Genomic DNA, 23,215 nt, shown 5'->3' with positions numbered 1-23,215 from the left:
CCAGTTCGTTTCCCTCCGACACCCAACCAACAATGGCGGTGTCGTCTGAGAACTTCTGGAAAAGGCAAGTGTCTGTGTTATAACTGAAGTCTGCAATGTACAGGGTCAAGAGGAAAGGGGCGAGTACTGTTCCTTGTGGGGCCCCCATGCTACAGACTACAACCTCAGACACACAAAAGATGGCGCCACGGGAGAGGCTGCCAGTTACAGGAGCTCTGACCAACTTCCATTCTTTTAAATTATTTAATCTCTTATTTAAACTCTTTTCCTTGCTTTTTTCACTTTTTCATATAACCTTTCACAAGAATGCTAACCAGAAGCAACTTGTGAAGTTATTTCTGTGTTCATCAAATGCTTCAACTGTTTGGATATTGTTCAAATAGTTATTTTCCTCATGATGTGCTTCTTTTCCATATGATTATATCTTCTAAAATGCAAACCTTTCCTCAACAGGAAACATTCATTATAAAAAGCAGTTTATTTCAGCATAAGCTCACGGTGTTCCTAAGGAGCTGAGTTACTGAGATATTGGCTAACAGTAAGAGACATCACCTGCAACTAAAAAGTTGGGCAGGAATGTTTAAGAAACTGCCTCGCGTAATAAAATCCCTATTTGCAAATCCTTATTTTCTCCAGTATGTAAATCAAGAAATAGGACTACATCCAAGTTTTCAATTTCAAGGTTCACGCTGCAAGTACAAGATACCTCTAAAAAATACAACGAAACTATTAGTAAGTTCATGAACCTACAAATACACACACGTTCAACGAAAGCCATAACTAAACTCCATTCTAGGTCAATCCCATTACCAACAGTGCTACAGCATGGGCCTAAACAGCAAAAGTCAAAAACAGTGCCTCCTACTCAGCTCCTTCCCAAAAGTGAAGCAGCTGTTTTAGTGTTTATGTCATGTGGAAAACGTGTAGTCATCAGGCGCTCCCAGGCCCATCGAGATGTGAATCATATGTCTCCTCTGTGTCTTCAAACAAGCTTACGAACTGTACGCGCATTCAAACAAATGCATTCAGGATCCACATAAAGAAATATGTGAGTCATGTCCCCGAGGTGAGCCGGAGCCAAGTAGTTAAGCACACAGAGCTTCTTCCATAAATGTGTCAGCTAATAAAATTAAAACAGACAGCCAACACACTGCGATGCTCCACCTGAGTAATTAAATGCTTAATGCATCGTTTAATCCTAATCACTGCACCAAATACACATCTTACGTGCGTGTGTGTGCGCCTCACAGTTAAGTTCATAGCAAAGTGACAGTCGAGCCAAAGTGAGTCGCTGTGGATTCCGGTGTTACCTCACCAGAAATGTTATTAAACCTCCAAAGATTAGAGCCAATTAAGCTTCCGCATAATTATCAATCAATCACTGTAGCTGTGACAACACTTAAGGCACTAGAGAAAAATTATTTGGGATATTAAAGAAAAACAGTTTACTTGCAGAGCTATTGCAATGCTTTTTATAACATTTACCTTACCCCAAAGGGAAAAAAAAAAAGTATTTCCCTCCACACCACCTCCCATCTGTCCAAATTGTTTTTAATGATTGCAAACACGGCAACTTTACACCTAACTTTATTATTAATCTACTGCATGAGGTGACATAAATAAACCTCTCTTACAGCAGATATTTTCTTAGCTCAGGTGTAACGTTTTAAATGGCTCTCATTTGGACGTGTCAGTGCCGGAGTGCTGCACACTGGGTCATTGTTATTGATTACTGGGACTGAGGCTTTGTTTACATTATTCATTACACCTGAAATGGCATGTCAGGATGTCTGTGGACATGGAGGTAGGGGGGCAATGTGTATTTGTGTTGCAGAAAACATTAGACAACCCTTGTCAAAATTTGGTGCAATGGATAGATTTCTTCCAGCCACCTTTCCCTAAGTCAGATAACACCGCTAGGGGGCGCCAAAGTTACGTTTTATTAATCCCTCAGATTGATAGGGATGTTGGTTTAAAAATGCACACAAACCCATTAATATGCACCAATTACAAGTGAATTTAAGATGTTTGAATAGTGCACAATAATAAGAACTGTAATGAAGATCATTTTATGCCTATATGCATTTGTGCTGTTTTACAGTAATCTCAGCTCCAGCTCTGAGTCTCTGTGTGTTATTTTGGTATAAACACTTGGACCCTAATCAGATCTGACCTTGTGCTTGTATAATGTACAGTCATGCATTTATGCTGAAGATTCCCTTGCGGCATTAAAGCAACACGATGCTAGCATTTCAACTTCACGTTTTTTGCTATACGCTGGTGCAGGCACGCCTAATGAAGAAACACACACACCTTTGCAGCAGGCTATTTTACATGAAATATGTACAAAGCCACGTTTCCACAGAGCAATACTGGTGTCCTCACTCACAATCAACACTGCACGGGATCTAATAATACAAGCAATTACAGAAATGTCACATGACACATCACACCTGCATTCCCTCTTCTAACCAGTACTTACACTTCCTATCTTTTGTCCTTTCTGTCTTGTCCTTTGTTTCCATTATTCCCACAAAACAAATCAATTTTTCAATCAAGCAAGTAAGTAGGGCAGCATCTCGCATCTGATCCTGAGCTCACAATTTAATCTGGAACCTGGAGGCTCCTAAATTCAAACCTTTTTTTCAGAGACTTTCTGATTTGTATACATTTAACAAAGCCACCTTAACCCAAGGCTATGTTTTTTTCAGGCAGTGTTTGATACCCATGCTGGTACATTAACAGACTGAGGAGCCTGCACACGCCCCAGATCAGGAGAGACCTGAGGAGAGACAGCTGCCTTAAAGCCAAGCTATGATACAATGTTAGAGATAAGATTATAGTATGGCCATCTAATATGTTTGCAGAGAGATTTTTTCTGGGTAAAGATGTTTCATATTAGAGCAAATGATAACGACAGTGGCTGAATAAGAATGAAGTAATATTACCAGAAACTCACAGCCCAAACCCATTGCAAGAGAAAGCCCTGCATTCAAAACAGGAATTTTAGACACAAAAACACTTGGTTGTGCAGAAAATTGCCCCGGACATACATGTAATTCTACATTATATCATCAAACTTTTAATGTGAGCAAAAATTCAATAAAGATTGCCATGTTTGAGTCGATCAAAGTGTAGCTAGTTGTTTACTCCAAGGACATGTAAGATAGCAACACACAAGCATCTGTTGATACATTTAAGGGGCCCAAACTAGACACTGGTCATTTGTAACAGAGTCAAAAACAAACAGCTCAAAAATAGAACTTTTAGCAATATGCTGAATTTTATCATCTGATCATATTTTTCTCCCTCCATCCAGTTTATTAACTGCTTATCCAATTTAGGGTCATGCAGTCTATCCCAGCTGTCATTTTTTTCTAAGTGCGATCTTAATTAATAACTGATAATTACAGCTGCCAAATACATAACGCCTCATAAGTTCAGAGAATGACATGAGAGCTTATGCTCAGATTCATCAAATAAACTGTAACATTGATAGTAAATAAGCAAAGATGTAAGCAAAGTTTGTTTTCAAAGTAAAACAATCATTTTGTCTTTTCATCAGATTTTGCAGCATCAGAGCCTGAATGACCTTTGACACTAGATGTAAGCTTATGGAGGTAATCTGGTTATGCTTTTCACTCACACTTCTGACAGGCCATGTGGTCAGCTTGTTTCCACAATAGTTCAGTGACACTGAGATCCATGAACTATGTTGGACATTCCTTCTTGTGTCTACTGCACTGGACAAAGACAGCCAGCTGCTTCTGCTCTTGTATATTTTGTAATAGTTTGGAGCTGTGTATAGGACCATTATCCTGCTGTAAGCAAACAAGTGTCCTAGGAGTATATCATAGAATTAAATAACATAGATGGTACAAATCTCCCACTTTAGTCCCACCATATTCATATTAGGCTTTTGACATCAGGCACCCCCCCCCCCACACACACACACACACACACACACACACACTCCCCCCTCCTCCTCAGCACCTTTTTCTTTTTTTGTTCCACATCTTAAAACCTTAGTCTTTTTAAAGACAAAGATAGGAACTGTAGGAATTGTCTGTCAGCAAGATGTGCCTGGGGCACCCACACGAACAGGAGGCCCCCAAGAGCGCTTGAAGCGTCACAAAAGACAGTTTGATTAAACATATTTCTTGTGCATGTGACATATCAGTAGTACAAGTTCATGCTACTGCTATAATCATTTTTACTGTCAGAGCCAGGGTCATGCTCATGCACAGTGTAAGTATTTACAAGAAAATTGGTATCCGAGTAAGTCTCAAAAAATGATTTATCCCCCTGGGGCTAAAAAGAAAAGAAATAAATCAGAGAAAGGAAAAAAAGGAAGATAAACGTATGTTTCTGTGAATAATCACATATAAGCAGTTAATCATTAAGACTGGCTAACAGTGACATTAGCTAAACAAGAGCTTTTGGTTCAGTCAAGTTGTAGTGAGCTTAGATGATGCTGCATGGAAACCACAGGCATTAAAGTTAATAATCTAGTGCTAGCTCTCTTTTTAGTTAGTTTCTGTTTAATTTAGTTAATATTGTCTGTTTTTACCTTTGTCATGTGGGATTCGTCATGTAAAAACGAAAAATTAAATTTAGGTCATTATAAACTTTTGTTGTGCCCTTTTACACAATTAAAAAAAAAACAACTGACTTGTTTTAAAAGGGCACTGTCTGCTCGTTTATTTTATTTCTTTCCAGCACACTAGAAAAACACGATAATGGTTTATTAGATGCATACTGATCAAGCATGGACAACATATAGTTAATAATGGTGGCACTGAAGTAGGTTGTTGGTGATGAGTTTAGCTGGGGGCGGGGCCCCGAATCAAATTATGCCCAGAAATATAGAGAACCAAGAGTGACATCTTTTAATAATTCATTAAATGTGTCAGGAACTAATTAAAATTGGAAATAAATAATGAATTAATTGTGTTATTAATTCAGTGAACTTTGAATTAATTAATTAATTAATTGAATGTGGCATGAACTAATTAAAAATGGAAATGAATAAATAATTAAATATGTCATTAATTAATCAAATTTGGAAAAATAAATAAATAAACCTGTCATTAATGGATTAAAATAGAAAATAATTAATTTCTTAAATCTTTCACTAATTAATTGATGTTGGAAATAAATAAATAATGAATTAATTAATGTTCAAATATGTTGTCGAATTTTCCACATAGAGTCTATTTGCAAAAGTTTTCAGATGTTTTCAGAGATGTGATGTTTTGTGAAAAGAGCAGTACACCCCACAGAAGTTCGTAGCCTTTTGGCAATTTCCCTTAATTCTTTAGAGCAAGCACATGAAGAAAGCTTTTTGGGGGGGATTATATTCTGGAATTCTGGACATGCAACTCCCCCAATTTATTGTTTCTTTGATAAGCACAAGAGATTTCATCTATGCTAAGATAATGAAGACTTTTCTCTAAATGATTAAGGACCTATTTACATTTATGTAGATGTAATCACATAATGTTTATGTTATGTAATCATGTAATAAACCTGGATGAAGTAAAACAACAGGACGCTGTAATACACAGGTAGGATGGTTGCTTAGAGAGCAACAGGACTGCTTTTCTTTCTGTATGACCCAGAACATCTGAGCTAAAATTGAGGTCACTGTATGCGCAAGTAATCCCTATGAGCTAGAAGCTCAGCCTTCAGGCTGTTCTAAATGCCTTGCTTCAGTCCGTATTTGTAATCCTAGGTCTGCATGACGTCACTGAGAGTGAATATTTTGGAAATGTCAGTCACATAGCTCTGGCCGTGAGTATTGGAGCCCCACCTACCAAACCTCCCGTTTAAAAAGGGCAGCCAATTAGAAGAAAGCTGGCTCAAAATAAGCATGACCTTAAAGGGAAAGGAGCTAAAATTGCTTCTTTCAGACAGCACCAAGTGGCAGTACAAGACTAACGAGTATTATTTCGAACTGTGAATCACACAAAGCTACTCTAGTGGAGTACCGGAATAAAAATGTGAAGCGTAATAGGTCTGCTTTAATATCAGGGAGCAGGCGAAACAAAACTGTGCAATACTTTGTGCCGGTAATCCATTTCCCCTTTAACACCCTGACGTGTTGCCTCCACCCATGTAACGGCAGCCACCTCACTAACCACATCATGAGGTTATAATAACCACATCACATCTATGGCGAATGAGGTGGCGTGAAAATCTAACCTAATTTGGGGAGATACGCGACTGTGTGAGCAGCAGGGTGTCCCCTGAGATGAGGCTCCGATTGAGGGAGCTGTGCGGTGCACTGCTAGCACGCTCTGTGAGCGTGTAATGGTCTTAATTATCATTTAGCACGGCAGCCTCATTGATGACGTATCAGGCCAGTGATGAAATAGTAGAGCAGAGGATAACAGAGGGGAAGAAATCTGAACATATAAAAACTTAAAGGCACGTGCACATACAAAGTAGTCGATGACACCCTGCTGCGAACCTTACTTAGCAAAATACCCAGAGGTGCAAGTGGAATGCTGCAAACACACACATATATACGCACACACACGTTTCCGCCCAGCTGAGTGACATCTCTCTCTGTGAATTAGTCACGATGAATGATGTGTAACCAGCCATGACTCGTTCTGGCTGGGGAGATAGCTAATTCACTTTGTTTAATTAGTCAAAAAGTAGTAGAGCACCCTCCCGCTCCCCAAACATACACTTCCACTGCACACCATCCACCCTATAATGAACCGGTGGAAAACAGACTGTCTGCCAGCACGAGTGATCTCTGACTCTTCATCTCTTTCTGTCTCCCTCTCGTGCACGCACGGAGCACACACTTCGCCCGCTGCTTTGTGATACCCTCACAGAGATTTCAAGCACTGTCTGAGGATCTCAGCTTCCGAGATGGAGTGCACCTCCTCTGCAGTGGACCGCATGGGGGAGGTCTGCTTACACTCGGCTGCAGCTTAAGGATGATGCAAACAGGGCAGAAGACAAGTTGGTTCCAATGATAACTCATGCAGCCATATCAACACTTCGAGGTAGCTGAAGAAGTGAAGCCCTTTGAAGCACTTTAAAGTAAAATTTACTCATTAAAAACAGTGAAACAGCCATTCTGAGTGTACAGCAATATACCAACTACTGTATACTTTGGCTTAATATAACCTTTACATATATAATATGAGCTGTAGTATAAACATCCTACACTACTGTAAATTTAGTATAGAGCTCATTCCTGCTCTTCCTGTAGTAGAAAAAAAGTGATCTTCTGCATATTAAAAATGAGCCTTAGATAATCTTGTGACAACATCAGCGTTCAAAAGTTAATATCAGTCAGCCAGTTCCACCTTGCCCTGCTCCACTTTGTTACCATGGAGAGCTCCAATACCCTAAAGACAATAATAAGTGCGTGCACAGCATGCGGCAGAACATAATAAATAGATTTATGCGCAATTGTCACATTTAATACATTTACGGAGCGCGCTAGTGAATTCATTATTACACCATATGTTAATGCAGCTGGGTCCGTGGATTTTAGAGACTGTGTAGGGAGGTCTCCCCCTCCCCACCTCTCTCTCTTTCTCTCACCCTCTCTCTCTCTCTCTCTCTCTCGCTGTCTGTCTCTCTCTCCTCGTGCGCACAGCGCTTTGAAGTGTAACCAACAACTGCTCTCCCGGAGTCAGTGGTCTAATATATGACAGGAAATATACTCCAGGAGCTCCACGCCGTACATTGTTCTTTGTGGAGCTTGATCCACAGAAGCAGCGTGCGCCGGTGCTCTGGCTGGGAGGTCGCTCACAACTTGCTGAGGCCAGTTTAATCGGAAAGCAAAGCGCTGTCGGGGAACAAGGGAGGATCGATCGAGATAGTTACTACTGACTCAAGGGGGAAAACGAGACAATTCAGATGGTAAACGGTTATTGTGAGTAATAGGACGCACAGGAGCGTGTCGCGGGACATACACCCGGGAGAAGCGGATCTGTTCTCCAACTAGAGATCTATGGAAGCGGGGAGAACCATATGGATACAGACGCCGTCTGCGGGAATGGGCTGCTGATGTACGATAGCGGGTCGGGCATGCACGTTGTGCAGACTGAAACAGGTTGGTTTCGCCTCAGTCAAACTTCAGCAGAATCAGACGTCGGACTGTTTGTTTAGCTGCTAAAATTGAAGCGAATCAGCAGCGCTTACAAGCGGCGCACCGGGAGGCGACGGCAGTTTATTGTGGGGAAACTGCGCTGTAGCATTCACTGCATCTTTTTTGTTATAAGGGATTTCAGTGGTTAGACTCAAAGAGGCATCTGGGTGAAGGTCATCCCCGATGCTGAGACGGATATTTAAACCCTTGCGTGCACGTGTGTGTGTGTGTGTGTGTTTTTTTTTAAATATAGGCTATATTATTATGGCTACTTTATGTGGCAGTTTCCAGCTCACATTCTCTTGACGTTCACTATGTATGCGAATGTTAGAGCAGTTTGCAGTTATTTAATTGGTGTCTATGAGTACATATAGAAAAAAAAGTTTGTCAATAAAAGTTTAAGGAGAACTGGTATAAGTGACTTTTATTAGCTTACCTTGTGTAGTATTTGATGTTTAAGCGTCCTTATCTCTGTATTAGTGTAAGACCACAGATGGATCCCTTGTGTAATGGAATCAAGAAAGCTGAGGGCTGTGATCTTGCTGTAGACCCTCGCCCTCCTCCTGCTAAGCTGGCTCGAGTGGAGCAACACGAGGGGGGACCCTCGACCCAGGAGAGGAGCAGACAGGGTAGTCCTGTGGCCAAAAACCCCTGCATGGCACAGAAACCCACCACAGCGAGGTCACAGGGAAAGAGCTGGCACAGCAGAGGTACATGGGGTGAAAAGATGAAACCTAGTGTTTGAACCTATATATGTATTTTTTTTAGTTTTACACGGATCTTCTGAGATTATGGCTCAGCTGTGTTATCAAATTAACTGAGCTTATCTCATAACCATAAATGTGTTTTTTAATTTCAGCTAGTTCTGATGTAAATGCATGTATAGAAATATATCAGTTTAAAAAAACTTACTTTGTATAAGTTGATGAATTACTTCTAATTACCCAAATGGTTTGGTGTATGGCATCATGCGTGTCTGTCACCGCAGGGAGCCTGCTGCCGGTGTTCTGTGTGGTGGAGCACACGGAAAGCCCTTTGGAAGGAGAGAGGAGAGAAGAGCATGCTGAGTTTGTGTTGGTTAAGAGAGATCTGCTGTTTAACCAGCTGATAGAGATGGCCCTGCTGACACTGGGATATTCACACAGCTCTGCAGCACAGGCAAAAGGTAAAAAAAACCCACTTGCAGTGCAAAGAAAGCGCCACTTAAACACTAAACCTTCCTTATTTTCACCTATGTATGTGCATGTGTTCAGGTCTGATCCAGGTGGGTAGGTGGAACCCGGTGCCTCTGTCCTACGTAACCGACGCTCCAGATGCAACAGTGGCAGACATGCTGCAGGATGTTCACCACGTCATCACACTTAAAATCCAGCTGCACAGGTAGAGAGCAGACAGCACTTCTATCAGTATGTTTGCCTTCAGGGTCATATCTTTGTCCTGTTTGTGTGAGGTATACATTGCTGCACAAATGTACATTCAGATGAAGTTTACAGTGGTTAAATCACAGATTTTAGTAATGACACTGAGTCAGCATGTGCAATACCAGCACTTTGACACCAAATGTAATTTTCCTACTGTTATTTTTTTAAAATATCTTCTATGAAAACAGTGTACTGCAAATAAAGAAGGACCTGATATCATTATTGTTATCTGAAGCTTCTTGATCTTAAGTGTGCTTGTGATTTCTTTATTGCATTAGACAGTACATGTGGTTCAGCATTTAGACAACAATCCATGTTGTTGTCTTCTTGAAGGGATACTACTGAGCTTCTCCGGCTCTGACCGGAGCTTTTTCAGTAAATAACCATGTTGAGAGAGTCTAATGAAATATGCCACTAAGTTACATCATGCATCATACATCACTTGTGAAAGTGAAACACTACTGAGCTTGAATACTCCTTTAAACTGTAATATACTAAAATCATCTAGTTCATTTTTTTCTTTGACCTTTGTGTAGCTGTCCTAAATTGGAGGACTTGCCAGCCGAGCAGTGGAGTCACTCGACGGTGAGAAATGCCCTGAAAGAGCTCCTCAAGGACATGAACCAGAGCTCACTGGCCAAGGAGTGCCCACTGTCCCAGGTATACAAACGAGAGATAATAATCTAAACTGGACTGAAATTCAAAATGAGCATTTAACATGCATGCAATTTAATCTTCCGTGCCCTCTTTGACACGTGGCAAAGAGTAAGCAAAGGGTCCAGTAGTTAGACAGGAAGTCCAGATGCAGAGATAGATAAGGTGTGGGGGCAGAGCACAGGAGGGAGAAACAGATAAAGAGAGATGGTTATCTCCTTAAAAGCCATACTGCCTGCTTGCTGCCTATCTTGATCCTGTTGATTGTCAGTCCTTTGCTGTTTAGCCTTTTCTGCACTCTGGACTGATTCAGCAATAATCTAAATGTAATATCTTCAATTCTTATGTGTTTAATTAAGCAAATACAGACACAACTGCAGAAATAATTGTCATTAATCACGCAGTGTTTGGGGAAGGCCTTTTTATGAATATTCATAATTATCAACCTGGTCGATCTATTATTTTGCCCGAGGCGTAGGACATCTACAGTCTGATAGAGGATAACTGTTCACCGTTTTCTCTCTACCTCAGATCCCTCTCTTCTCTGCCGTGTTAAAATCTGATACAAGCAAATCCTTCCTCCCCCATCTCTCTTCCTCTCCTATCACTACCTTAACCCCCCTCTCTTGTTTGCGGGAAGCAGATTAAAATAAATATGAGAAGATGAAAGGTGTAATAAGATGTAAAGATTGCACAGGATAGTCTTCAGGGACAAACCGCGCGTGTGTGTGTGTGTGTGTGTGTGTGTAAGAGTGAGTGAATGAGAGACAGAGGCATAGTCTCTGATGACCTGTAGTGTTTTGTTTAACTGCACACTCACACACGCATGTATGCATGGATGCATGCATACCCACACAGCTCACACACTGACACTCTCATCTGTCTTTATTATCCTATTTACCTGGGGGTCTTTTTAATAACACAGATCTGAGTTCATTAATATCAGATGTGTGAACAGCTGAGACACCCAAGCCGCCCATAGCAGGAGCTCAGAAAATGTAATGAATTTCTATTGTCTTTTCCCCTCTGTTTCAGAGTATGATATCGTCTATTGTAAATAGCACTTACTATGCAAATGTCTCAGCTGCCAAGTGTCATGAGTTTGGCCGATGGTACAAGCACTTCAAGAAGTCCAAATGCTTCAAGGGTGAGAGAACTCAAAACACACCTGTGAAGTTTTACAGCATGTCTGATACATTCTAGATACTGATTATGTGACCTTTATCCTACTAACTAGGTGTCATACGCTTTTAGCAGCTTGAATTAAAAAAATGAACGCTTCACCATTTTCATTTTATCGGGAAATTTTACAGTGCAGTAGCAGGAAAAAGCTGTTGAACCCTTTAAAATAAGCCGTATGAATTTGTTTTTAGATATAGCCAAATCTTTGAATAAGTTATAACTACGGACAGATACAATTTTTATCAACTTATACAAAAATAGTTGTATTCTTCAAAGTAAACCTTTGATCTTGGTTACACACAAACAAAGTTCGGTGCACTTTGCAATTTGTGACATTACTGTAGTGACAAAAGTTCGCAGACATCCATCAAAACATGCAATTTAAAAGTGCCCCTTAATTATAATTCAGTACAGTATACCACTGCCAATTACCTCAATATTACACATACAGCCGAATTATTACCGTATCTTAGCTTATCTTAGCTTAAGAATCATTAACTGTTCAACGATGTCAACAAAAACAGAAAATATTGCATAAAAGCAAACTTTATGATAGATGTGTTGTATGAAATTGCATGCTATTAGATTAGTACTTAATAAAGTAGAAGTTTCCCACCACTGTAGGTGTCTCCAAGACCAGTTTGTGCCAACCGCACAAACCACCTGTCGCAACTACTAAACATGTACAATACAGATTAGAAAAAGTCTCTGAATATCTTTGCTGATGACCACAAATGCTATTTAAAGCCAGGACTCAGTAAACATGGAGTCTAATCTAATATGAATGGAGTACGTTTTAGAACAACTTAACTTATAAATTAAAGATGATCTTGAACAGGAATCATATCAGTTCCCGGACAACACCCATCTACCATCTGGGGCCAGCATGTTGGTGTCAGCTACACAGCTGCAAAGTTTCATGACTGTATTGTACATGATTGTGATGTAACCATAAAGGGACAGGCTTACGCACCTGCCAAACTTGCCAAAGTTCCCAGAACTGGCTTTTTTATTCAGGATGAGGTTTTACCAGTATGACAAACAGTAAAATACAAACTGCACAACAATAAAAGAACCAGAACCCAGAGAGACAGTTAATCAATGAATTGTTTATGGAGAACACAAACCACTACTTAGGGCAATAAAAGTGGACTGTATTCCAAAGTGAAACCATGATCCCATGGGTGGAATACAGTGGAGGCAATATTATGATACATCAAGATGCTTAACTAGCTACAAAATGGCTTCAAATAAAGAAAATCTATCTTCTGGTCCTATCTAAACTTAGTCTTAAACCTAACAGAGATGCCGGTTGATGACCTGAAGAAGCTTATTGTGTTTTTCTTTACTTAAACTTGGGATCATATATGACCTGGTGACCAAATATTGAAGAAAACCTGGGTTCACCCACTTTTTCCTGCCACAATATAAATCATCCTGTGACTTGGAGACGTATTACCACTTGAACAATGAGTAAAAAATAGTTCTGTCTCTTCTTTCCTTGTCCTTTACCAGAGATTGACAACTTTTCTGACCAGTCCTCACATATAACCCTCAGCCAGCCAGCCACTGGTACCCCAGCTGAGCAGAGCTCAACTCTCCTTTTCCCTCGTGGAGCAGTTGCCAACATATCCAACCGCCCACCCCTCGGTCTGCGCCCTCCTGGGCTGGTAACCCAGCCTCTGAGCTCCCAAATGGTCAACCAGCAGCTGGTGATGGCCCAGTTTCTAAACCAGCAGTATGCTGTTAGTCGCATGCTAGCTGGCCAGGGTTTGGCATCGTCACCACAGCAGTATCTGAACCATCCCCCTGTAGGGAGGGCTCCTGCCAAGGTCTTCTCTAAAGCTCCTGATCCCCAAGCCCTGCAGCAAGTGCAGTGCGGCTCGGGTGGAAGCTCTTCTGCCGGACTGCAAAACCAGACCTCGGCTGCGTCTTCTGTCGGACCATCAGAGGTGCCGATAGACATCTACCAGAATGTGAGGGAGGAGCTCAAGAGAGCAGGCATCTCCCAAGCCATCTTTGCCCGGGTGGCATTTAACAGGACCCAGGTATGGTTGCAGGAGAGAGCAGAATAAAAGATGCTGAAATTGAATTTTAAGGCAGTTTCCAACTCTTTGGTGGTGATTAGGTTGCTCGTGCTCTGGTGCTGCGGTGATAGCTAAGTGTGTTCTGTGAATATGTGAGTGTGAGATGGTTGGCACACTGGCATGGCCTTTGCCGTAGTGTCTCCTCCCCCCTTGTGCATGTGTGTTTGTATGCATGTGAGTGTGTGTTTGTGCCAGCTCTCTGCGGCACAAAGCCGGTGCCAGCACTGAAGCAGCAGCTGGGCCAACTAATCACAACCCCTCAGAGAACTGCTGCCTCCCTCTCTACCTCTATATCTCGCTGTCCATCTCACCACCTTTCACTCTGGCAGTCCTTCTATTCATTTAATCTCTAACCCCCATGGTCAATCCATCTATATTTAATCTCTCCCTTACTTTGTCCATTGGTCTCCTTCGTTTTGTATCCATATCTCCCTCTACTATCGCCTCCTCTCTAACACTAAAATGCTTTGTTGTCTGTGTCCATCATCTTATATTCACTAGTGTGCCCACAGAAATGGGGCTCAAAGGACCGGCTAAGCCCGTTGTTATTATTATTATTACCTTCATTATCATTTTCATCACAATAAGCAGAGTTAGTTATTATCCACCCCCATGTTTCCCTGTTGCCAAGTCCAAGGTGCTCTGGTGCCAGCCATACAAGTTGGGCATGATGCCAAAACGTCATCTAAAAGTGAGGGAAGCATTTGTCATTTGACGACTCACATCAAGCCTCCATCTCTTCAGAAGGCAGGGTTTGCTGGGCAGCTCCAACCACGATCTATTATTTGAATAAGAAGGCTGTTTCCTCTAAAGCCATTTCTCTGCCAGTGTGAAATCTGATTTCCTTTCAGGGAAGGAAGCCCTAAAATTTGCATGTGGTGCTTGAATGCTTCCCTGTATAGACAGATACAGACAGAATAATGCTAGATGTACAGGCGAGCAGCATGCTAAGCACTGACTAGAAGCTGACTGTGAAACCCTAAACTGCAAGGTTTTGTCAAGATGCCACTGAATAGGATTCAGAGTTGGATATGAGGCTATTGCTAAATTCCTTTAGTTTCACAAGAAACTTTATATTTATCATCTTTAAATCTTTTAAATAAAGACAGTGAAAGAATACATAATATTTCATGAGACCTTTTCCATTTGTGGTTTCTGAGAGACTGGAGCTTTTAATACCTGACCTGAATCATTTTGTTTGTGAAAGCTGAACATTCAACATGAAGGAAAAGAATTCAGGTTTATGAGTTCATATAGCTTTAAAGCAGAATTACAATATCTGTCATCCTTCTGTACAACTGAATGCTTTCTTTTCCTCTGCTTCAAAGAAATGTTGCAGTTTGGAGTTAGATGAGATTATCAGTATTGCTCTCATATTTGATGGCTAAATAGGAATTGTTATCTTAACTCAGTAGTTCTTCTGACATAAACCTCTTCAGAAAATGTCTATCTACCGTTAAGAATGAGAAATGATCCAAGAGTAATTCCAGAAGAATAAAGGTCAGCATCACAGCACTGGTGAAGACTTGTTTCTTTTTTCTATCATATATGGTGATCATCGCTGACCATTTCTCACTTGAAGGTTGAGATATTATCTTAAGTTGCTGCTTGTTTTAAATTATGTGAGTTTTGAATGTTAGTTGGTGTCCCTTAAACCATTTTTATACCACTAACATCATGTATGTTATATATTACTATATATATATAGATCGACCTGGAAAGGATATGCTGCTAGGACATGTACTAACAAGTGAAGAGAGTGTGTTGAGAAGCCAGAAGCTGTATTTTGAGGAGGTGGTGAAGGAAGGAAACAAGAGAGAAACAAGGATGGATGGAGTGAAGAAAGCGAAGGAAGTAAGGGCAGCTATGAAGAGAAAGGGGAAAGGATGCTCCAGATGGCAATCCTGTGCGGTAGAGAGGGCAGTGGACTTTTTGACTAGATTGTTTAACATAATCTTGGATGAGAGGATGCCTCAAGAATGGAGAAGAAGTGTGCTGGGACCAGTTTTCAAGGAAGAGAGAGTATGTGAGTGAATGACAGGGAGAAAGGTGGAAAGGTGAACATGCAAGGAGCAGACTTAGAGGTAGATGAGTTTAAATACTTGGGGTCAACAATCCAAAGCAACGGACAGCGCAAAAAAAAAAAAAGTGAGAAGAAGTGTAGGCAGGGTGGATCTGGTGGAGATGAGTGTCAGGGTTGTGACAGAAGGATAGCAGCAAGAGTGAAAAGGAAGGTTTACTAGATAGTCATGAGACCTGCTGTGATGTATGGTTTGGAGACTAGCAAAAAGACAGGAGGCTGAGCTGGAGGTGGCAGAAGATGATGAAGATGTTAAGATTTCCATTGGGAGTGACCAGACTGGATAGGGTTAGAAATTAGTACATCACAGGGACAGCTCTGGTTGAGCAGTTTGAAGACAAAGTTAGAGAGGAAAGGCTGAGATGGTTTGGACATGTGCAGAGATGGGATAGAGGATATAACAGACAAAGGATGTTGAATACTGAACTTCCAGGCAGGAGGAAAAGAAGAAGTCCTCTGAGGAGAGGACATTCACAAGGTTGGTGTGACAGAAGAGGATACTAAGGATAGGGTGAGATGAAGATGGTCTGCTGTGGTGACCCCTAAAGGGAGCAGCTTATAGAAGAAGGAAAAAAGTACATCGTAAGTATCAACTTATGCGGATTTTTCTGTGTGTTCATCAGGGCCTACTTTCTGAGATCCTGCGAAAGGAGGAGGACCCGAAACATGCCTCCCAGTCTCTGCTGGTCAACCTGCGGGCAATGCACAGCTTCCTGCAGCTCCCAGAGGCTGAGAGGGAGCGCATATACCAAGAGGAAAAGGAGAGAAGTCTGACTGGATTCACACCCAGCTGCAACAACACGCCACCGAGGTCCTCACAGGTCAGCCAGCAGAAAACAAAACAAAAGTCTTGTAAACCAGCTGTGAAAGGTTAAAGTTGTTCATAAAACAGCACTGAAATATTCAAGTGTGAGTTCTGTCACTTGGCTGAACTATGCCTGTGTTAGCTCTCAAAGTGGAGCATTTTCAAATAAAAAGTCTTGATATACTGACACACATAGCATTACAAGAGAATCATGAATATAAATCTATAAGAGAATTCTGTAATGGAAACTATAGCAGGTGACCCATAACCTTTGCCCCAAATAGCCAATCAGCAGCTGAACAAGTAAACATGTGAACTAGTAGTGTGTGAATATGTGCACAGGATCAAGACAGCTTGGTTGCAGACATAACCATATAGTATTATTGTATCAGCACTCTGGACTGAGCTGTTAATTAAGTTGTAATGTTGTGTAACCTCTGTGTTGACTTCTTCTTTGCAAAATCTTTTACATTGTTCTGTTGATTTTAATATAGGCATCCCTAAGGATACATAAAGGACATGATCCATCATTGGCATTACTTTTACAAAAAAACTATAAAAGCCTTTGCCTGTTATCTGTTTCAGAGTCCTCCTATTGCCCATTACTTTGCATAGCCTGTATTTAAACCCAGTTTTCCCTTCGTGTTTGCCTCTTTTTAGTCAAGACTGTCCCCAGTTACAGCAGACAGAGGACTGCGGACAGACAGCTGCGTTCTCAATGTCAGCACCTCTATCTATGAGGAGATCCAGCATGAGATGAAGAGAGCCAAAGTATCTCAGGCGCTGTTTGCAAAGGTTGCCGCCTCCAAGAGCCAGGTACTTTGCTTCTTGTTAGTTTAAATCTGAGCATACAAACCACCCAATCGTTTCTATCGCTTGATGAAATGCTCAATTTTAGCATTCATTTATGACTCCATCGCCTCAGTTAAAGCAGCGATGGATACCGTGTGTGGAGGAAAGCCCAGATAATCAACCAGCAGCTGTACTCTGCAGAGGACTATCATCAGTGCATCAGACTGCTATTGTGTCCTAAATTATCGCTTTAATAGTCACCATACACACATACACACCACTCACTTGTGCACACAAACATACAGTAAGAGCACATGCAAGTAAAACGTGATCGCGCGCACAGGGACACAGCAGCACTAATACAAATACACACACACAAGCACGATTTGAGTGTTTATTGTTCTCATTTTTATGGCGGCCCCATAAGCTTGTTATTGCCTTTTGTTTTGAGGATAATTTCCCTTCATGGAATGGGGGGATTTTAGCTGTCTCATTTTCTCTTCCTCTCGAGCACATCTCCAATTTTTAGCTTCTTTCTTGCTTTCTTTCTTTTTTCTTTTCTTTCTTTCTTTCTTCTCCCGTATAACTCCCTCTTCTTTCTACTCATCATCAAGATGTTTGGAGGTCATTCAGCGGTCATGCCAGTACAGCCAGGTGGTCCAAAACCCCTGAGGTTCTTTTTCAGTCTCTTCACTGGCCTCCATTTTTTTTTTACCTTACTTTCTTTTAACCCCCACCCCTTTTTCCCTTTATTCTCTCACACTCTCTCTATCTTTTATCCCCCACCCCACCCCCCGTATTACCCGGTTGTTTGGCAGGCAGAGCCATGCAGCATCTCCCTGTTCTATCTGCACTGTGCATCTGGATGGCATTGTGTGCTAGAGTTGGGTTACAGCCAGGTGTGTGTGTGTGTGTGTGTGTGTGCGCGCGCGCACGCGCACGCGTGTGAGCATATCAGCTTGCTTGCAAACATAATCATCCTCAGTTCATGAATCTGAAACTAGCTTGGCTTTACGTTCCTCAATCTGTCACTCACAAGTTTCTTCCTTCGTGATGCACAAACAATTCATGCTGATAAGAAAATCTTGCTATAATCTTCAGATTATCTGGGAGATCCTAATTTTTTATTTTATTTTGTATGTATATTGAGAGCGCACTGAACCAGTTTGGAGTCAATGTATAGAGAAAGTTATTGTGAATTCATTTTTTTCCTTTGGTCAATCCCTTTCACTGTATGTAGGGTGCCAACATACATAAGCAAATTAAATGTAAGGCTGTAAATGCTATCGCTAAACATGCATCTTCAAATTTCTGCTAGCTAGCTAACAAGTCCTTCATTACCATCATCTTCAGCATTTCCTCCATTGGCAAGCCAGGCAGTCTACAAGGCTTAAACTGAACCCCAGCTTAGCCTCTTTTTTAATATGTCAGTTTAGTCATATGCTGCAAACTTTAAATTACCTTTTTTATCTTATCAGTCTGCTGTTACTGTACTGTAAGCATTTTAAAATAGACATAAACAGCCTGAAAGGGTTTGTCAAACAAGACAGCGTTGTCATATTGATATGGTCACGTTGTGTGATCTAAATGTGTCGTTGGGGAGAAAACAGCAGCACTGTGTGCTGAAAATTTTTCCAGTGACATGACTAAACACATTTAAACCAATCCTAACTGAATTTAAGGCTGTTTATTCCCTTGCCCTTTATTAGTAAATGTGCTTTTAAGATATTTTAAGAGTTGTTAAGCAACTGTAGCCACCTTGTGCATATGCACGTATTTCCTGTAGGGATGGTTGTGCGAGCTGCTGCGTTGGAAGGAGGAACCCAGTCCAGAGAACCGGACGCTGTGGGAGAATCTGTGCATGATCCGCCGGTTCCTCAGCCTGTCCCAGAATGAACGAGATGCCATCTATGAACAGGAGAGCAGCAACATGACTGCACAGCAGCACTGCATTGACAGGTTCACCCTGCTCAGCAATGACAATACATTGGTAAGACTTCCAAAAGTGACAAACATTATTATCAACAGACACTCTGACTTCAGTAGATCTTGCTTGAGAAGAAAACTATTATGTATTAGAGTTTTAAACACCTATATACATGGCAGAAAACACTTGAGGCTAAGGTGTACTGACTTTAATTTTGTAATTTAAAAAAGTTATGGATAAAAAGTTATCAGAAATCTGAAAGTCACATCACATTGAATGCCAATAGATCTCTAGGGCGTGCAATGGAAAAGCAGCAGAGTAATGACAGCTAAATGCCAGAGATGTCAGAAAAAAAAGATGATTACCACATTAAGCAATGATCCGTGAGGCTGATTAGTTATTTTTCTTTCCCTTCCATTGCTTGTGCATGGATTGATGGCTTGATTATAGCACAAACTCAAAGATAACGTGTAAAAAAATGGTTGCATACCCTTCTGTTTGTGAACATACAGCCCACTGCCTAGCATATCATTGCATCGTTGCCCATGTAGTGTTGACAAGAAAAGTCAACACCACGTGAGCAAATTCAGATCCTGATGTGCGTTTGCAGACATCAGTTCTGGGTGGCTGCACTGCAGATCACCTCACATGTGAACACTAAGGAGATTAAGATCAAACGATCTTCACTACTCTTGATTTCACACCAGCCCAGATCATCGTGTCCTGTGCCTTTGCTCATATAGCAGCAAATCGGTGTCTAAACTTTGCAGATTCAATTAGATATGGTAAAAAAACAGAAAAACAAAACACAATGGATGAGTTTGCATGTTAAGTAGTAGTTTCATTTTAACATAAAAGGTGACATTTCTTGAGTGAAACAGTCTCTGTTGACTTCACTTTATTTCATTCACAACTATTTAAAGTCAAACATAGTACTGCTCACACTCAAAACTAGAAATGAGCTTCTGCTGACAAAATTAAAATACCAACCTTTTTGCTCTAATCACTTCTAATTTCTCTCATCAGTACCAACGCAGCTCTTTGATGCCACAGCAACACCATCTACAACCCCATCAACCCCTTCAGCCCGAGGCAGGACCTCACCTTTCCCCGACACAACCCTGCGCTGCATCGCCAGCCGAGTCTGATGCTGGTGGTGCCTGGCAGCACTTGAGAGTACGTTTGCAAGGCAGAGGCAGCAGCAATGGTGAGAGAGGGGACAGTAAAGAATGGGTTGAGGGTGGAAGAGAAAACAGGGACAGTCTGGGTGGGGACTGGGGTTGTGCTGGAACCATGAGGGAAAGAGGTGCAGAAAACAGCGAACAGGTATGGGATGGAAATATAGGGAAGGAAGGCATAGATGACATCACAGGAGATGGCAAAAAAGGAAAAGTTAAGGAGAAGCTGTCTGTGAAGTGGCCCAACATGAAGAATGAGGAACAGTGTAGGGCTGGGGTTTGTTCAGAGACAGATAATGAGGTAGAAAGTTACAAGGAGGTCCAATGTCAGGGGTTAAATGTGTCCAGAGATGCCCTCGGTATCCTGCAAAGTTTCATCAAGGACGTGGGCCTCAACCCAGACGAGGAAGCGGTCCACACCTTGTCTGCCCAGCTGGGCTTACCTAAACATATAATTCGCAACTTCTTCAATAGCCAGGACCAAGGACAAAGTCAAGACTACAGCCCAAAACACAGTTCGGACCACAAGCATTGCTGCACAGACCCAAACATCTTGCAGGCGAATGTGACTGCACAGGAACTGGAAGAAGGTGGAAAAACTGAAACAGAACAAAAGGAGGAGAACCTAACAGGAAGAAATGAAACAAGTGAGATAACTGTATTAAAAGAATCAGATGTTGGCACTCAAACTATTCCCCCTATGAAGGAAGAGCAGGAGAGCTACATTTAACCCGCATACATCCGGTAACATACAGCAGCTCGGACAAGCCATACTTACCATTTAGACCCAGGACCAGGTGCTCCTCCTCTCTGAAACATAGCAACTTTGGTGCAAATGCTTCTCACTTAAAGTATTGCTCCAGCCCAGAGTCACAGTGTGTTGGTATTTACGTGTTTATAGGCTTGCATTGTTACACACTGTGGAAAGACTAATAAAATACTGTGTATACCACAGCTTTCATAACCAGAGACTTAAGTTATGTAATTACATAGAAAGCTGTACTGTGATTTGAGGATTCTTGATGCACTTGAGACAGTTTACTGTGACTGAACTTTAGTACATAGTTTCCATGTATAGTTATATTTCTGGGTGGAGTGCTGGGAACCAATACAATGAGCCTCAGATTACATATCTCTATTTAAAAAGAGTAAGTGTAGTTGGTTGACTGACATTTTTGAAAAACGGCCATACCAGAAATGCCTTGAAGAGAGTGGCACTGCCAATCATGTTGTTCTTTGGTTTTTTTAGGTGTATCTTCACCATTTTTGTTTTAACTGTGCTCAACAGTGCTTTGTGGTTTGGCTTTTGTCTGAGTCGTTTACTCTTTACCTCATGAATTTCACTGTTCATGTTTCGCTCTTATTAAATAACAAGTTACCTGTTGTCGTTTTAAATTAAATGCTTATTGGGAAAGGACTGGATTCATGTAACACCCATAGTATGTTACTAGCCACATGATGACATTAAACGATATGTCATCTTATAAACTTCAAGTATAATCATTTGGAAGCAGTTATTTTCTGGGGACAGATGCTGATGTTGACATTAAATTTGTAAAAAAAAAAAAAAAAAGCCAGTGTCAATGTTCTTTATATATAAACTGTATATACAGACATGTGACAAAGAAAGTCTGTGTACTGGCCCACTCTTGCTTACAATGTTGATTGAGTTTATTGAGGTTTGCACTTTTGCACAACTCTCCTAAGGTCCTACCTCATCATTTTAATCAAGTTGAGGTCTGGACCTTAACTGGGTTATTGCAACACCTTTCCTTTTTCAGCTATTCTGTTGCAGTTGTGGGATCATTGTCCTGTCGCAAGATGCAATTGTTGCCAAGTTTAAGTGGCAGGAAAGATGGCCTCACATTCGACTCTATAATACTTTGACATACAGAGGAGTTCATGGTCAACTCAGTGGCTACAAGGTGTCCAGGTCTTGTGGCTACAAAATAAGCCCAAATCATCACCCCTCCACCACCGTGCTTGACAGTTGGTACAAGTTGTTTGTACTGATATGCTGAGTTTGGTTTTCACCAAGTGTTGCACTGTGCATTATGGCCAAACATCTCTACTTTGGTCTCATCTGTCCGAAGAAGTCTTGTGGTTTGTTCTTTGCAAAGCTAAGCTGTGCTTTTTAGAGAGAAGAGTCTTTCTCTTGGCAACCCTTCAAAACAAGACATACTTGTTCAGTCTTTTTTTCCAATTGTACTGCATGAATTTTAACATTTAACATGCTAACAGAGGCCTGTAGAGTCTGAGATGTAGCTCTTGGGTTTTCTGCAGTTTCTCTGAACAGTGCACAGTCTGACCTTGGGGTAAATTTGCTGGGAACAATGTGTCATTATGTTAACTCACACACACAAATGCTCCAGACTGGCAAACTGCTAAAAAATTCTGCTTTTATAGAGGTGTTCACATTTGCTGATGATCAGTTAATCAAGTGCATTTGATTATCAGTGGGGTCTTTGTTTACTAACTATCCAGCATTGCATTTTACTTAGCAGTCTAACACAGAGACACACTCCGCTCCAAACAGAGTTGAGACTACTGTAAGGTGTAGTGACACCACTTCTAAGTTACCATATGCATAATTTTCTTCATTATGTTCTGCAAGAAAAAAAAAAGATATCGTGTTGTCACACATCACTAAATTTACATGATAATGCTGATATATCTCTGATAGGCCGACACTGGCCAATAACATCAGCCAAAAGATGGACAAGCTCCATAAACAGTGACTTTTGAATTTACAAAGAATAATACAGGTTTAACTGCAGAACCTATTGAGCCACTAAATAAAATAAAGGACGAATAACCAATCAGAATGGTATCTAAAATGTCTGTACTTGAAATGGTGCAATGTTTATTGCTATATCTCAAGATTGTCTAGTATCAAGCTTATCATTATATGTTAACGAATGAACAAGATTGTTTCTGAAACAGTGTACACATAGAATTTCTATTCATGTT

At 41.1% G+C, this 23,215-nt stretch overlaps 1 protein-coding gene across 1 annotated transcript; it reads left to right on the top strand.

Moving 5' to 3' along the window:
• The first annotated feature begins 7,843 nt into the window (after positions 1–7,843).
• On the top strand, positions 7,844–21,198 carry satb1a (SATB homeobox 1a). Its single transcript, XM_039605298.1, has 11 exons — positions 7,844–8,083; positions 8,600–8,829; positions 9,108–9,284; positions 9,373–9,499; positions 10,077–10,200; positions 11,230–11,341; positions 12,892–13,424; positions 16,167–16,364; positions 17,009–17,164; positions 18,927–19,130; positions 20,094–21,198. The coding sequence occupies exons 2-11, from the start codon at positions 8,613–8,615 to the stop codon at positions 20,973–20,975; spliced, it is 2,730 nt and encodes a 909-aa protein (XP_039461232.1). The 5' UTR covers positions 7,844–8,083; positions 8,600–8,612; the 3' UTR covers positions 20,976–21,198.
• The last annotated feature ends 2,017 nt before the right edge of the window (positions 21,199–23,215 follow it).

This window comes from Oreochromis aureus, linkage group 22 (genome assembly GCF_013358895.1).
Source record: "Oreochromis aureus strain Israel breed Guangdong linkage group 22, ZZ_aureus, whole genome shotgun sequence".
Lineage (NCBI taxonomy): Eukaryota > Metazoa > Chordata > Actinopteri > Cichliformes > Cichlidae > Oreochromis > Oreochromis aureus.
The sequence above is the reverse complement of the archived record's forward strand: the minus strand, read 5'-3'. Positions and strand labels throughout refer to the sequence as shown.